General features: G+C 42.7%; 1 protein-coding gene across 3 annotated transcripts in view; it reads left to right on the top strand.

Annotated features, from left to right (window-relative positions):
* Acap2 (ArfGAP with coiled-coil, ankyrin repeat and PH domains 2) overlaps positions 1-16,251 on the top strand; it is a 110,436-nt gene that overhangs the window by 34,265 nt on the left and 59,920 nt on the right. For all 3 annotated transcript variants that reach the window (XM_050159813.1, XM_050159811.1, XM_050159812.1), the window contains exons 2-4: positions 7,539-7,596; positions 11,977-12,096; positions 12,840-12,893. In XM_050159813.1, the coding sequence (XP_050015770.1) occupies positions 7,539-7,596; positions 11,977-12,096; positions 12,840-12,893 (232 nt within the window). The remainder of the gene's footprint in view (positions 1-7,538; positions 7,597-11,976; positions 12,097-12,839; positions 12,894-16,251) is intronic.

Raw genomic sequence — 16,251 nt, 5'->3', positions numbered from 1 at the left:
CCCTCCCTCCCTCCCTCCGTCCTCCCTCCCTTCCTCCCTCCCTCCCATATGACTTTTATGTGGGTGCCGGGGATCCAAATGCCAGTCTTAGACTTGTCAAGTGCTTCAACACTAAGCCATCTTTCTAGTCCCACAGTTTTAAAATGTTTTATTCACCTAGATGTCATCCACCCATCCATGCTTCTTTTCATTTAGTCAACCATACTTGCTTGGTCCCTAACTGAACTAGAATAGACTACTAAGAGAGCCACAGCTCCTGTCTGAGGGACCTCTCAGTCTCGACACACAGAGCAATAACAGAGTTACTGTTATACTGTGTCAGGCCTTCAGTCTGAAGTGAGCACAGTTGTCACTTCATTCACTTTTAAATTATGTGTGTGTGGAAATGTGCACGTGCAGGTGCACGCTACCAAGGAGTCCGGAAGAGGACACTGGATCCCTTGAAACCGTAGCTGTAGTTGGCTATGAGCCTCCTGATGTGGGTGTGAGGAACTGAGCTCGGGTCTTCTGCCAGAGCAGTTCATGCTTTTAACCCCTGTGCCATCTCTTCACCCGCCACGATTTTACTAGCCCAGGTTGTTCATACTATGAAATAGCCTTTAAACCTTGCCTGTTCATTATGCTCCTTAATGTGTTGTTCTGCGCCCTTCTGAGCGCTGTGAGATCACAGGCTTTGAATGGAGATGCAGTAGTGAGTGTTACGCCTTTGTAAGCATAGGTGTTTTATTTTCTTTAAAAGGTTTTATCATTCAGTCATTTGCTAAGGTTTCTTGGTTTGGGGTTGTTGCTCGTTTCCTCTTAATTTTTTCTTTCTGTAGTTCTGCGCTTTTCTCAGATGATAAATGCAACATCACGTACAAAGGTCTAATGCAGAATGTAAAATGCCAGAGGATGGGAAGTAGACTTCTTGTCACTAGGTGTTCCTAGGGGTCTGGAACATATTTGGGAGCAGCTGTGTTTCATCTTAGCAGCAGTTTTGTCTCAGCCTGACCTAGGAGTATCCCCCCCCCCCTTCCTTCCTCCTTTGGAGTCGGTTGTCAGTCACAGCTGCTTTCGGTTGCTCCGTCACCCTGATAGTCCACCAGCCGTGGTATTCTTCCCACATGGAATACCTTTGCCTTTTCTAAACCATAATGTCTACAGTGCTCTCTAAAGCTGTTGATGAAACCTCTAGTAATAATGTAAGCACCGAATCTGAGGTCCTTGGGTAAATTTGATTTTATCTCTTTATGCAGTGCTCCAAACCTGATAGTTTTCCTGTCAAACCCCATAGTTCTTGGGAGTAGAGTGACCTTGTAGAGCGTTAACTTAAAAAGTTTTCTGAAGGAAGTTTGCCCGTGTGTGATGTTAAGACAGAAGACTCTTGGCTTTTGTGTTTGGGCTCAATTGCAGGCAGCCGTATGTAGCCTGTGTTTGTTTGTTTCCCTTAAGCGTTCTCTTTCCTCTGTTAGACCACTTCCCTTCGTTCCCTTCCTTCTCCTTCAAACCCTGTCAGGTGGAAGAACACTCACGGTTGTCACTGCCCACTCATTGATCCCCGCGTAACAAGTGGGCTTTTTTTTTTTGCCACCTTTTCCTGTGGCATGACGTTAACTCCCATAGTAATTAACCTGGCATCTCACCTGCTTGAATTCACTAACTCCCCTAACAAGAAATACAGGCTGTTAGGGGAGGAAGAAAACATGCAAATACGTTCCTGAACTAGTTTTGAGTTTTCTGAGGAGGGAAGATAATCTCATACCCGATGGAAATGTCTCTAGTGGCTCCTTAGGTTGGTGTCCTGTCAATAGCGGGTATTTGCCATTGTGCACGATAAACATTGCTGTCTGCACGCAGAGGAGATGCCAGTTGTGGCTGAGAGTCACTTGCCTGTCCTGGAGAGAAGTGGAATCCTGGGGACAAAGCCCCTGTGTATCTCCTCCTTCCATCCAGCATGGCTGTGCAGAATAGAATAGTCTAGATAATAAACACAAGCTTAGCCTTTATTTTTTATTTTATTTTATTCTGTAGTTGTGAGTTGGGATTTACCGAGTGATTGATGATTGTGTAATGGCTGGAGGATGTGGTCCTGCTCTCCCGACGAGCTGCTTGTGTTCCTCTCTGTACACTGGCTTGCTTACAGTTTAGACCGTGTTCTTCCCCATCTCCTGTGGTTTTACCGTGGATGATGGTGACAGGCGAGGACTTGAGAAGTAAAGAACTATGTGTTTTAAGTTACAACCCCTTTTTAAAAATTATTTTTATTTTGGGAGTGTGGCAGGGTATTTTGTAATCTGTATGAAGTATGTAACTGTTCCTCCTAAAATATTGTTCATCAAACAACTGAAAAATCCCACCATTTTGTATTCCTATATTACATGATGTTCACAGAGGCTAGATACTCTGAGGGATACTGAAGTTGTTAATACAGAAAAGACTTTATATTTTATACTTTGTTTTCATTCATTCATTCAGTCAGTCAACTAATTCTGTTGAAAGCACAAGCAAGAGCTTGAAGGAAAAAGAGAATCAATTTAGGTTTTGCATTTGTTTTGAATGCTGTTGTAACAGAACGTTAGGTCTTAGAATAATACTGCAGGCGCATCAAGGCTGATCTGAAGCTTTTATGGGTGATGGAGTGGAGACTTAGGAGCTTCAATATTCTGTAGGGGTTCATATTTGTTGACATAGCTTTTACTTCATTTTTTCTTTCTCATTTTAGAGTTTCTCGTGGAGCCTGCATGTTGGTTGGTTCCAGTCGGAGGAAATAAGAGTAGTTACGTTCCTAAGATAATTGGGGAAGGCAGACCTTTTCATTCCATTCATTGGGACTTAAACGAAAGTTTCACGGCAACTCTATGATTTGTAGTGCCTGGGGATTGATCTCGTGCGCCGAGTCCTGCCTTGCTTTTGTTCTGACTTCAGTGTGGGTTTTCCTGTGTTTGCTCAGCTCTGAGGGGTTCTGAATGCCAAATCGTCATGTCAGAGTCCTTGGCCTGAGGTTGGGAGACCTCGGCTGTGTACTCAGCTCTGCTGTGTAGGTGTCGTCACCAGCTACTAAAGTTTTCACAAAGTCTTCAAAATGGGTCGCATTTTCTATGGTAGACCTTGTGGTCTGTGTTTTATAGATGGAATGGTTCATATAGCTAGTCGGTTACAAAGTCTGCGTCTATAAAAACCCCATTCCCCGGTCTCTCACTATAGAGACTTCACAGAGCTTTGCTATAGTGGATCTGGATAGGAATCATGATAGGAATGCTTTAGTGAGAAATTTCTTTTTAAGAAATGGCTTTCCAGGGTTTATGCTCATTGTCATGGGGAGCTGTGTCTTGCTGGGGGGGCTTTGTGTCACTCTTTTTTGCCGTTAGCCATGGGGCTGCCTTTGGATCAGTCCTTGATCCGGCCATTGTCCTTTCTTTGCAGAGAATAGGCCAGTATTGCTCAAGTTGGAAAGGACTGTTGCTCTCAAAGAGGAAGTTGGCTGGGGGGTGTCATTTAACCGTGGCACACAGTAGTTCTTTAGAGTATAAATACTCATGTATGTCTTTTATTGCAATAGAGATATTCTACCAAACAAGAGCTACAAATGTTAGTTTCAAAATCCGTACATTATATGCATGCGTACACAGACATACATGTGTGAGTGTTTTTGTGGGTGGTGTTGGGATCCCATCCAGGGCCTTGCTCATGATAGTGAAGTACTTTATTAATGAGCTTCCTCCCAACCCTGTACAGTGTTTTGAGTATTTATCATTACTTTATATTTGATATCTTCCTAGCAGGTAGTCAAGGCTTGGAGTCTCCAGTCTGCCTTTAACTGCCGGAGGACATTTGTGTGCTTATTAGTGATCTTGCATATCTTGTTCCTGCACTTTTCATTGCATAATTGTGTGACCTAGTTTGACTAATCCATTGTAAGGATATTGCCGGAGTTGAAGTGAAGGGTGTTTTTGCTTTGCCTTAAAAGAAAAAAAGCAAGCAGCCAGGTTGACCTTGATTTTGAGGTGCTGTCTCAGCCTCCTGAGTGCTGGGCTTATAGGTGTGTCACCATGACCAACTTTACACACACAGACACACTGAGGAAATATATATATAATAGCAGTGTAAAAGCCGTTTGGGCTCCTTGGCTTTATGGAGCTAGCTATGACCCAGGCTTACCTGACCTCTGTGATTTTTCTCTCCTTGCCCTTTTCTTTTCCATTTAACATCTGTAGAGGCCGAGAATGTAGCTTGGTGGTGAAATGCCGGCATGCACAGGCCCTTAGTTCAATCCACATTGCTTCCCAAACCCAGCAACTTTAACACCTGACAATAAAATCGGGGGGGGGGGGGGGGCTTGTTAAAAAAAAAAACAAAACAAAACAAACAAACTGGGATGGAACCCAGGGTCCTTACTTGCACTTCCTAGCAAACAGCACTCTAACCCTGAGCTACAGACCAAGTTTGATTGTTTTACAAAGTGGGAGGATGTGTATGTGGGAGCGTGTGTGGTCATGTGTGTAGGAACATATGCATGCACATGTATTTGCTTGTGCATGTGTTTGTGCGTGTAGGCTGGAGGGTGGTGTTGGGTGTCACCCCCAGGAAAGCTGTTCCCCCCCCACCTTGGGAGATAGACTTTCTCTCTGGCTGCCCAGTGAGTCCCCACACCTACCCATGCTGGGGTTACATCACTCCTGGCATTTTTATGTGGGCTCTGGGGATCAAATTCCGGCGTTTAAGCATTCAAAGCAACTGCTTTCCCAATGAGCCATCCCCACCACCACCTTGAATTTTTTTTTAACATTAAATTTTAAGCTATGGAAGAAATGGAGCCTTAAATTTTGACCTTTTTAATGACTTGCACTTAAAAATGTTTAATATTTAGTAGTATCTGGGAAAGTTACAGAGGAATGATAAGGAAGGCTGTATAGATTTGCTTATTATTTTTTCAAGTACATGATTTATTATGGTTCCTTTACATTAGTGAGAAAAGAACCAGAACTCAGCTGAAGACACAGGGTGGAGTAAAGAGGAGAAGCTGCTGGCGTTTGTCACACTGTGGCTGATGACTGGGTCAGTCCTTACAGCCTTCCTCGCCCCCTTGACATGTTTATTTATTTATATTTTATTTTAATGGTCTTGCTCTGTTACCCTGCTGATATGGACTCCTGGGCTCTACTTTCCTGTCTCACTCTCAGCAGCTGGGACTACAGAACACTCGGCCAGCACCAGCCTTAACATGTCTGTGCATTTGATAGAGGAATGTATTATCAGCGAAATAAGATTGAATAATATATAAAATCTCATCAGTCTGTAAGTATATGTTTAGAAGAGACTAGTGATTTAAGTAAATCTAATGTTGCTCATTTTAACAAATAATAATTTGAAAATTGAGTTAAGGTAAAAGGTTCAAGTGTAAACGAAGTTCCTGAAAGTCAGAGCTAATGTGCTTGCTCCTGGACTCTGCAGATCTCTGAGTGTCTGCGCTGCTGGGGACAGCTCAGACTGTCAGTCAGAGAAGTGACAGTGGCAGAGGTGTGCACCATGTGTGCTGGGAACTCAGGGGCCTTTGTCGTGCAGTAGAGCGAGGAGGGACAAGTCCCAAAGGAAGCCACTTCTTGGGGAGTTGTCTGAATAAATGTACCACTGTTGAAAATGCTGAACTTATCCAGAGGTACACTTAGAATGCAAATCCTTCTCTACAATGCCTGTTCTCCAATCCCCGCTCTTCTGCATAATATAGTTCCCGGCACATTTACCAGTCTGGGTTTCAACAGGGCTTTTTTGGAATTAACATTATCCTAATTGTGTGATTTTCTTCTTCCTCTGTGTAATAATTTAATCTCATGCACATATTTCCCTGTCAGTAAGATGGACTTCATTTGTTTATTTATTTTGAGATGAGGTGTCTCAGGGCTTAGAACTCCTAGGCTTAAGCCTCTTCCCACCTCTGCTTTCTGAGTGCTGGGATTCCCAGCATGCCTTGCAGCCTCTTTTAAGAACTTGCTCCCTTCCCTAAAGAGAAGAGGCTATCAGTTATCTAGATTTTTCTGGCTGTTGGACATCTTAGTTTTAAGTCAGTTGCAGTCTCCTTATAGAGATGGGTTTATTTGGCTCAGGTGTGCGGTGAGTTTAAATGATGGATAGGTGAGGATTGTATTTCCCAGCTGAGGGAACAATGTGTACTTAGAACAACACTTGAAGACCGCGGCCAGCTTGTGGGCCAGGAAGCAGCATTCTGGCTTCTGTGCTGTGGGTTTGCCGCCTCCTGTGTTCTTGAAGCATATGCAAGAGGATCTCAGTTACAATGGCGCATGCTTACTGAATAACTAACAGGATTTTAAATCTTGGAGATTTGGAAGCTTTAAAAATGTGTGTCCTTAGATGGAACTGATAAATTATTTATTCAAAGGTCACCCAAGGTATTTATGGAAATAGGAAATAGGGTTTATATCCTGGCTGTTTTTTGTTTGGTCCACTGCTTGAGAAGAAGCAAGTCTCCCATTAATATCCAATTAAAGCAAAATTTGATTAGTTCTTAAAATAACTGTTGGAATATGGCTAGAACATCAGTAGGTATACGGAAATGGCGTGGGGAGTATGGTTGGCTCTGCGGTGGAAAGTCGGCATGTCTAAGGGTTGGGATCCTGTGGCCAGCACACACAGAGAACACGTGTAACTTGTGTTTTATTACACACCATTTTTAGTGTAAAATCGTACCCTTAACACGTTCTAATTGCAGCTGCTTCATTTGGCATGTGGCCTTGTGGCCTCAGCGGCTTTCTCTTTGTCGTTAAGAGCATCTGGCTCACTGCTTACTTTCTTCTTTTTGTGCGACCTAATCTTTGCTGATTTTCCTATATTAAAATTATATCGACAGGAGAAAAGTGATCTTTATGAGCTATTTCTCATAGTAAAAGCCCCTTTGACTATTAGTGCATTGCTCTTTGGTCCATATACTTCACTGTCTACAAATCAGAGTCAGTTAAGGCCCAACTATTAAAATGTTTTCCTCTATTTTTCTTTTTGAAAGTAGGCGTTTGGATGATTTTATTTGATTAATGTGTCCTTTCTGTAGTTTCTGGTATCTTGCTTACATACCCTAACTCATTTTTTTTTAAAACAAACAGTTCAGAATACTGTTATTAATTTGAATCATATTAGTGATTAAATGTAAGTTAGCCTGGGGACAGTAAGATGGCTTGGCATTAAGACCACTTGCTCCTCTTCTGGAGGACCTGGGTTTGGTTACCTTCACGGCATCAGAAGCCTCAACTGTCCCAACTTCTACTTCCGGGGATCTGACACCACTGGCCTCTGTGGGCGCTTGTGTGTATGTGTACAAAACCACATGCAGACATACATAACTACATGTAATTAAAAATAAATGTTAAAATAAGTTTGCCTAATGTATTTTCTTGTTGGCCTAGCCTATTATCTGTGGCATTGCATAATCATTAAATTTACATAAAGGATATTCATATCTATGTCTTCACTTAGAATGGAAAATTATTTTTCAAAAGTAAAGTATACCTTTAAAGAAATAAACTAGCTGACTTTATATTCAATTTTCCTAGGGCTGCTTTGGAAGAAGTAGAGGGAGATGTGGCGGAGCTGGAACTAAAACTCGATAAGGTAAACTTTGAAAAACATTCGTTCTTTATTTTTCCTAGTGAATGGGTAGTGCCCTCACTTGGAGTTGGTTTATGTCACTGGGATCTCTGTTTGAGTAGGTGCTGTCCTCCTGATTGGACACCAGAGGAAATGAAGCCTAGAGACAGACAGTAGCTTGCCTGTTCAATTGTCAGAACAAAGATTTGTGTTCACATCTGACTTCAGAAGCCACAGAGGTTCCTTTAGCTAGAAGTTTGTTACTGTTCTCTCCATCAGAATGTCTCATTTGTCATTTCTGATACTTGATGGATTTTTATATATAAGCTTATGATCCTAGTTGTAAATTTAGTTGTAAATCCTAGATGTAAATCAAATTCAAATAAAATTTTAAGTGTTCATTCCCCTTTTAAGCTAATTCTAGAAATACTTAAAATACTTAACAATTATACAGTTATATCTTATATAAGGGTAAGCATACGCTGATTCCCATCTTCTCTTGTTACCGACAATGGTTTTTGGATGTATGTCCATGAAGCATTGTCTGCTGTGTACCAGGCAGAAGCATTTGAATGAGAACTGCATGGCTTTTGACCCATTTGTTCAGACTTCCTTCATAACTGCTGTTTGATGATATCTCTCCAGATTCCTGGAGATAGGCATGCGCACAGATTAAATTCCTCTCCTGACAATGATTTTGGTTGGACAATTAAATGGTATTGCCATGTAAAACAGTCTTTTCGGACCCTGTGGTACATAGGCATCACCCAGTCATCTTTTGGCGGGGCGATGCAGGTTCCGATTCAGTCAAACTTAACCCAAAGATCCTTCAAATCTTAAATGATCAAAATACTGGAATCCTAGAGTCTTTCTTAACCAAAGGGGACCCAGAGTGTGTGGAAACTTAATAGTGTTTAAAATATTGTTCCCCGACCCCTGCCTTTCTTCTCAAAGCTCCACAGTTACTTTCTGTGTTTCTCTGGGGTAAGATCGTGATTCCCTATAAAATAAGCGTACCTGTCCAGATTCTTGAGCTATTGTCTTTTTGGTGCTGTGGATGTTAGAGTAGACCATGAGGCACACAAGGGATGGTGATTATGGAACTATGGCAACGTGAGGAACTTTTGGGGGTGGTGCCTTCAGTTCCCAGCTTTCATAACATCGTGCAGGGTAAGTTCTGCTTATGATATCATTGTAAATCATACCAGTGCCCGACTAAACTTGTTTGGTGACTTAGTGCATGGTTATTTTGCATATGCTGTATGCCACCAGTAGTTGGTTCTGGCTTGTGTAGTCCGCCCGAGTGGTCATGTTCATGGGTCCAGGTATGCACTCTGGAAGGCTTTCTGGTGTTCGCAGCATCATGGCGTCTCACAGTTGCCATCTAGATTTGATCTACTAGTAGATGTGTCTACTGCATCTTTTCTTTGATGTGCTTGGTACCTGTCTGTGAAATCTCTCCTCAATTTCCACCTGTTAAACATGGAAAAGGGAGAGGAGAGGAGAGGAGAGGAGAGGAGAGGAGAGGAGAGGAGAGGAGAGGAGAGGGGAGGGGAGGGGTCACTTACCAGGCAATGAGTTGTTTGTGCTCCTATCAACTGGCAAATGCCTGTGACACAGTAATCCTTTAGTGAAAAGGTGCTGGACGAATAGGCTAGGCTACCAGCCTGACACTTTAGACCATGCTGACATTTATACCTATGCAAAAACTCTGTTTNGAGGGGTCACTTACCAGGCAATGAGTTGTTTGTGCTCCTATCAACTGGCAAATGCCTGTGACACAGTAATCCTTTAGTGAAAAGGTGCTGGACGAATAGGCTAGGCTACCAGCCTGACACTTTAGACCATGCTGACATTTATACCTATGCAAAAACTCTGTTTTTAGCTTTTTATTATTTAGTTATATTTTTATCCATCACTGCCATTTAATAGGCAAAATCTCTGCCCTTTCTACATCACCAAGCCAGCCCTTCCTCTTGGGCAACTACAGTGTGATTCTGCGCCTGTTCTCCTGTGGTGGTGGCTGTGCTAATGGTGTCACAGATGTCTGTGGCCACAGTCTCACTGTTTGGCTGTAGTCTCTGAGCTCTAGAGTGCTGCTAGCCCACCACTCTCTGACATCCTCTGACTGCTGAGACTATTGTAGTGCTCTTCACAGATCGCAAGTCTCTCACTGCCTCCTCTGTGGCCCTGCGTGGCCTCGCTGTCGCCCTGTGTGGCTCTGCTGTGGCCCTGCGTGGCTGACTGCTGAGACTGATGCAGTGCTCTTCACAGGTCACAGGTCTATTGTCGCTTCTTCTGTGGTCCTGCGTGGCTTACCGTTAAGATTGGCACAGTGCTCTTCATAGATCACAGATCTCTCGCTGCCTCCTCTGTGGCCCTGTGTGCATCCACTGTGGCCCTGCGTGGCTGACCACTAAGACTGACACAGTGCTCTCATACTGCTTGGTGGGAATGTTTTTATTTCTTCCTCCTAGTCTAGAAACAGCACGTTCTTTTGCAGCAATGAAAATCTCTTTTTCTGCGCAAACCCTCTGTCGCCTCTCTACTTTCCCTTCTCTGCCTTCTCGTTGTTTCTTATAAAGTGAAAACAGAAGTAAGTAGCAGCCAGGAACCTTGCTGACAGGGAAGCCGACCTCTGCTGGGTAGCTGCCATGCACCTGTGGTGGCTCTGCTGGGATTTTTGTGTGGTGGCTCTGGATAGAAGTCTCCTGTAGGTTAGTGCCATTGTTATTATTATGCAGGGAGCCTTGCAAGTTTGTTAAGGCTAAGGTCACCTAGATCCACTTAAATGCCATTAGGATTTGAGTTTAAATAGACTGAGCTGAAAATCCAGTTTTAATCATGCTGTACTATTAGCCTTTCCTTTTAATTTAATTATTTTTGATATTCAATTTGTTGAGTAACATTACCTATGTGGAACAAAATTCAAAGGCAGGAGAAGTGTGCCCAGTGAAAGCTGCTGACCATCTGACCCCTCTGCTGGAGGAGTATACCCACCTAGTGCCTTTTGACCATCTGACCCCTCTGCTGGAGGAGTATACCCACTTAGTGCCTTTCAAATTCTTGCGGAAATTTTCTAAGCATGCAAAAGAATATGCATGTATTTTATTGAAATATTAGTATTTGTAAAAATATTATTTTTTAAAATATACCTTGGAGGCTATTAATTTGTCACTTGTTGTAGGGTTGTTGTTGTTTTTGGTGCTAGGGATTAGATTTGAGCCTGTTGCATGCTAGGTAACCTCTACAGTTCAGCCACACCCCAGCACTGGCCTTCTCTGGGTATTTTATTATGCTGCATGTATATAGCACACCCATATGTCATGTGGATGAATCACAATGAAGATACAATGAGAGATGGAGGAGGGAGGGAGGAAGGGAACAGGGAAAGGCTGATGCCCAACACAGGCATTGGAGAAACCCTTCTTTTCCCAGTAGTTGCCAGTGAGGCTGGTTAGTCATTTTGTAGGTCTGCTCTGATGGGGCAAGCCTGAGCCGCGTGGCTAACTTACAGTGCCAGTTTATGTGCTTTTCTCCAGTAACCACAGCTGAAAAGTGTAGCTATATTTTCATCACAGTGCTGCCCATACACTTTCTCTTTCTTCTAGGGTGTACGTGTGTGTGTGTGTACACATGTGTGTGTGTGTGCGCGCGCGCGATGAACTGAACTCACGTGTAGGAGAGTGCTCTACCTCTGAGCTCCATTCCCTAGCTCCTCTTTTAGGAGGATTTAATAAATACTTATGGGCTTAAATTATGGATTTGAATGTGATATGCTGGAGAGGGATGGTATGTTGTCACATGGCCTTTGGGTCCTGTAGGAGCTGCGGGCCTCGTCCCACAACCCGGCTCCTGGCCGCCTGGCTAGCTTATACCCAGAAATAACAACACACAAATTGTATTCTTTTAAACACCGCGTGGCCCAGTATATCTAGCCTCTTCTCGGCTAACTCTCGTACCTGGACTAGCCCATTTCTGATAATGTGTGTAGCACTCCAAGGTGCGCTTACTGGGAAGATTCTAGCCTATGTCCATCCTGGGTTGGATCTTCATCACGCATCTGCTCCAGAGAGCAGAGCTTTCGAGTCTGAGCTCACTTCCTCTTCCTCCCAGCATTCTGTTCTGTTTACTCCTCCCACCTATGTTTTAACCTATGAGGCCAAGCAGTTTCTTTATTAATTAACCAATGACCTTCCTCCATTAGGGTCCTAACAGGTCGACCTTTTGCTGTTGCTCTTCCTGTGAATTTACCTTCTAAGGCAAAGGAGAATGTCGTTCACTACTCTACTTACTGATGAAATGTGATTTGTATCGAGTAGGCTAACTCATGTGTAACTGCTAATACGGTCGACTAAGGCCCATCTACATTCACTTCCTTTCCGACTTTGTTTTCTTTTCCAGCTCGTGAAGCTCTGTATCGCCATGATTGACACTGGCAAAGCCTTCTGTGTGGCCAATAAACAGTTCATGAACGGGATCCGAGACCTAGCACAGTATTCTAGCAATGACGCCGTTGTCGAGGTTGGTATCACTGAGATGACAGGTAAAGTGATGAGATTATCATCATGTATTAATCTACCTACTAATGGTTAGAGTGAACTTAGCCAGAGTAGAAGGCTGCCATTCCTCGGAGCCATGTTCCACAGTTGTGTTTTTTTAAGGTAGTAATTAATGTGTTAAAGTTTGATTTCTTGTTGTGCATACTTAGCATCACTGCCCTACCCTCGCTTCACAGACTTGAGGTTTGCGTGCACACAGGTGAGCTGAAGCAGGCAGGGGTCACGAGCAGAATCAGGTCATCAGATCAGAACAGAACCCAACTGTGTGCCTGGAGCTGTATTGCTTCTGGCTGGCCTGTGGCCCCGGGTTAGCGCATATCCCTTGTTGTACTCTGTAGTGCTACTCATGTTTCTTTCATGGTGGAAACGAGACTGGGAAGAAACAGGTATGTTGTGATAATTACGTGATCCAGAGTTGCTTACAGAGGCACTCTGCTGATGCTGTCAAACCTTTAGGATCGCATTTTGCGGATGGGGCAGTACCAATTCCTTGATTTTTCTAGGCCTTAGCATGTTATCACATGTAGACTTGTGGTGGACACGACCTCTGCAGATCATTTGAGTTATTGAGGTTGTCCTTGGAAGTAAGTGTTATTGTTTACAGGCTAACCTGAGTTTTGTCAGATTACATGCTAAGTAATATCTTTGTGACTTATTTTAGTAGCTTGCAAGTGACTTGATTTTCCTTTGGTTTCTTCCTTACAGACAAGTTTGACCAAGTTTTCTGACAGTCTTCAAGAAATGATAAATTTTCACACAGTAAGTATCAGTGAGTAGGTGATGCCATGATGGTTTTAATTTTTTAAACATTTTTTATTTTTATTTAACTTTATCTTATGTGCATTGATGTGAAGGTGTCAGATCCCCTAGAACTGGATCTTTAAACAGTTGTGAGCTGCCATGTGGGTGCTGGGAATTGAACCCGGGTCCTCTGGAAGAGGAGTCAGTGCTCTTAACCGCTGAGCCATCTCTCCAGCCCCCAGTTGACACTCTTGAGTGGCAGTCTTTTATGAGATGACTTGCTTGGTCTTATATTGGGGTGGAAATAAAAACCACCGTAGGTGTGTGTGGCGGGGAAGAAGGGAAGTGGGTCCGCTTTCTTCATTTCCATAGTAAGTCTCTTCCTACTGTGCTCATTGAGCATGGCTGCCATGGTTATTCCTGGAGCGTGGACAGTTTCCCAATGGCTTCACCACTGCGGAAAAATGATATTCCCCCATAATAAACTCAATACCATAAAATAACATTCATTAAAGTTATTTTTCCACTTTGAGTTCTGTGCAATGTTTTTGGGAGTCGGGGGACTGGGCTGGTCTTATTGTGGCTGAAGTTATATATCAGTGTTATTTGAGTTGTTAGCTGTTTCAAAAATGGGCAGGTGCAACTCTCTGCCTCAAAAAAAAAGACGCATTTATTTTTATTTGTATTTCATGTGTATGAGTGTTTTGTCTACATGTATGAGCATGCCTGGTACCCACAGAGGTCAGAAGAAGGCACCAGACCCCCTGGAACAACTGGTGCTAAAGGTGGTTGTGAACCACTGTTTGTTTGGGTGTTGGGAATCAAACTTGAGTTCTCTGGAGATGCAAACAGTGCTCTTAACTACTTAGCCATCTCCCTAGTCCCTGAAAACATCCTGATATAGTCTATAGTCTAATTTCATAATTTAATTTCTGCAGTCCTAGGAGGTATTTTGGCTTTAGTTTATACTTGGTAATCACATAAGTGGTCACTTGTTCTGGTGTTGGATCCAGTCTCACAGAAGATCACTGTTTCTTATGTTGCAGAAGCTTAGAGCATACATATCTATATATGTATCTATTTCCCTAAATATCTTTTCAGTATGCAATAGTCACTTGGAGTTGAAGTATTATATGATCCATTTGTTACCATTGATTTATTTAATAACTTTTGAGATAAAAAGATTTAGGTTGAGGGAGATAAAGTGAGCTACTGTATTTGTCTTCTGGGTGTAATTAATGGGAAGTTGTTCAACGTGGTGCAGATAGACCTGCTTAGCAGGTCTTATGAAATACATTATGAAATGAATTCTGAAATGCAGTAATGCATACCATAAGGTCCAGAAGTTGGTAATAGTGTTTGTATATATGTGTATACAGTTCTGTATTAAGATGTTTTAAATAAATTGTGTTGAAATGTAAAGAATTATTTAGTAACGAAAAAAAAAACATTAGCTCACTTTGGTCAGTTTAGTATTATTAGAAAGTGAAATTTTCAAAAAAGAGTTTGAGACTATAAACCTATAGTCTTCCTAAGATTTAATATGTACATTTAGTTTCATTTGCTTATGTAACTTTTTCAATAACTAAAAATAAGAAAGAATCAAAAAATCAAAAAATGCTTGGGTTAGCTATCATCACAAGCCAGGTAAAAACACCAAGAAGTAACAGCTGACGTAACAATTAATTTACTCTAATAGAATTATCCAGGCCAGGGTAGTGACACGGAGGAATGAGCTGTGTACACTGTCAATGCGAGAAGTCACTGCCAGCACCTGTAGTGAGTTCGAGATGGAAACACGGAGGGATGAAGGGGTACAGCTTTGCAGGATGACTCCCTGTTTGAACTCTGTTAGCAGAGGAAGCCACAGCAGCATCAAAGAGAGCTCAGCAGCAGGAAACCCAAAATGACCATCAATATCTTGTGTGTGGTCACCACGCCAGTGTTTGGCACCTTAGAAAAACACACACTCTTGTTTATTGGTCAGCAGGTGAAGCCGCCAGCTAGCCTCTGCTCCTGCCTCTGGCTGGGTGGCTTGTCTGTGGCCAGAGGAGTCCACGTGTCTGCTGTGAAGCCTGGCTGGTGTTGCCTGGGTGTCTAGCACCTGTCATTTCTTAAGACCAAGGTCTGGAAGTCAAACCGCTTCCTTTTCTGCTGCAGTCACAGCCAGGTCAAATTCAAGATATGAGAATAAAGTTGGCTTTATTCTCTTGGCTGTACAGTGATGTGCTTCTGCGGGCATGGGAGAATTGTTGGTAACCTCTGTATATAAAGCTGTCTGTCACAGTTTTAAACATCTAATGTGTGACATTTGTATGTCTATAGTAAATTGGTCTTCATTTATTTATGACATCTATATCAGAATTCTTTGTTTGTTTGTTTGCTTTATTTTTTTGTTTTTCAAGACAGGGTTTGTCTGTGAAGCCCTGGCTGTCCTGAAACGCACTCTGTAGACCAGGCTGGCATTTCTCTGTAAAATAGCCCTGTCTGTCCTGGAGCTTGCTCTGAAGACCAGGCTGGCCTTGAACTCAGAGATCTGCCTTCCTCCGCCTCCCGAGTGCTGGTCCCTGGCCCAGCAGCATCAGTGTCACCAGCATCTCCTGTAAACTTGTTGGACCTACAGAGCCTCAGCTCCAACTCTAGATCTGTGTCATCAGAGAAGCTAGTAGCCAGTTAGAAAGCCACTCTTAGAGCCACTATGGCGCACAGGCCAAATCTAGTCCCTTGCTTTTATTTTTTTTTATTTATTTTCAGGTCAAGTTTTATTCTAATATAGCTTTACTCATTTTTTTGAGTTTTATATTTATGACAAGGTTGAATAATTGTGATACTCAGTGCATATCTCAAGGGATTAAAACACACAGAGGAAGTGTGCTGACTTCGTTCATGTGAACCTCTTAATCTTTGTCTAATTCTGGCCTGTGAAACTCATCAAAGAGGCTACTTTCTGTATTTGTGAACATCATTTAGTAATTTAGCTGCCTTTGGTAAATTCTCAGTGAAGTTAGGTTGCAACCCAGCCTAATTAAGGTTAGAGTCTTTAATGGTAAGGACTAGGAATCCAGAAATATGTGGCTGGTTTGTTTGTCTGTCTGTCTGTCTTCCCTGTTTTTCTGTAAAGCACCCTGGTCACCCTGAATCTTCAGTTCAGTGTGACTATAGAAGAGCTGCCTGGAGACTGGAGACCTTAGTAAATGTAGATCTTGATCCTTTCTCCTCTCCACCTTTCCCTTTTATATCCTTCCTCTTCTCCTCCCTCCTTCTCCCCTGAAGGCGTAAGTCACGAACAAGGCCACACCAGTTTGGAGTTATGATTAATAGGGTGTTCTTTATTTAAAGGGGAAAAAACTTACAGATCACAACAGCCATCTGCACA

This window comes from Alexandromys fortis, unplaced genomic scaffold (assembly GCF_014885135.2).
Source record: "Alexandromys fortis isolate MF-2015 unplaced genomic scaffold, M_Fortis_MF-2015_v1.1 scaffold_119, whole genome shotgun sequence".
Taxonomy (NCBI): domain Eukaryota; kingdom Metazoa; phylum Chordata; class Mammalia; order Rodentia; family Cricetidae; genus Alexandromys; species Alexandromys fortis.
This window is presented reverse-complemented; position numbering and strand designations above follow the sequence as displayed.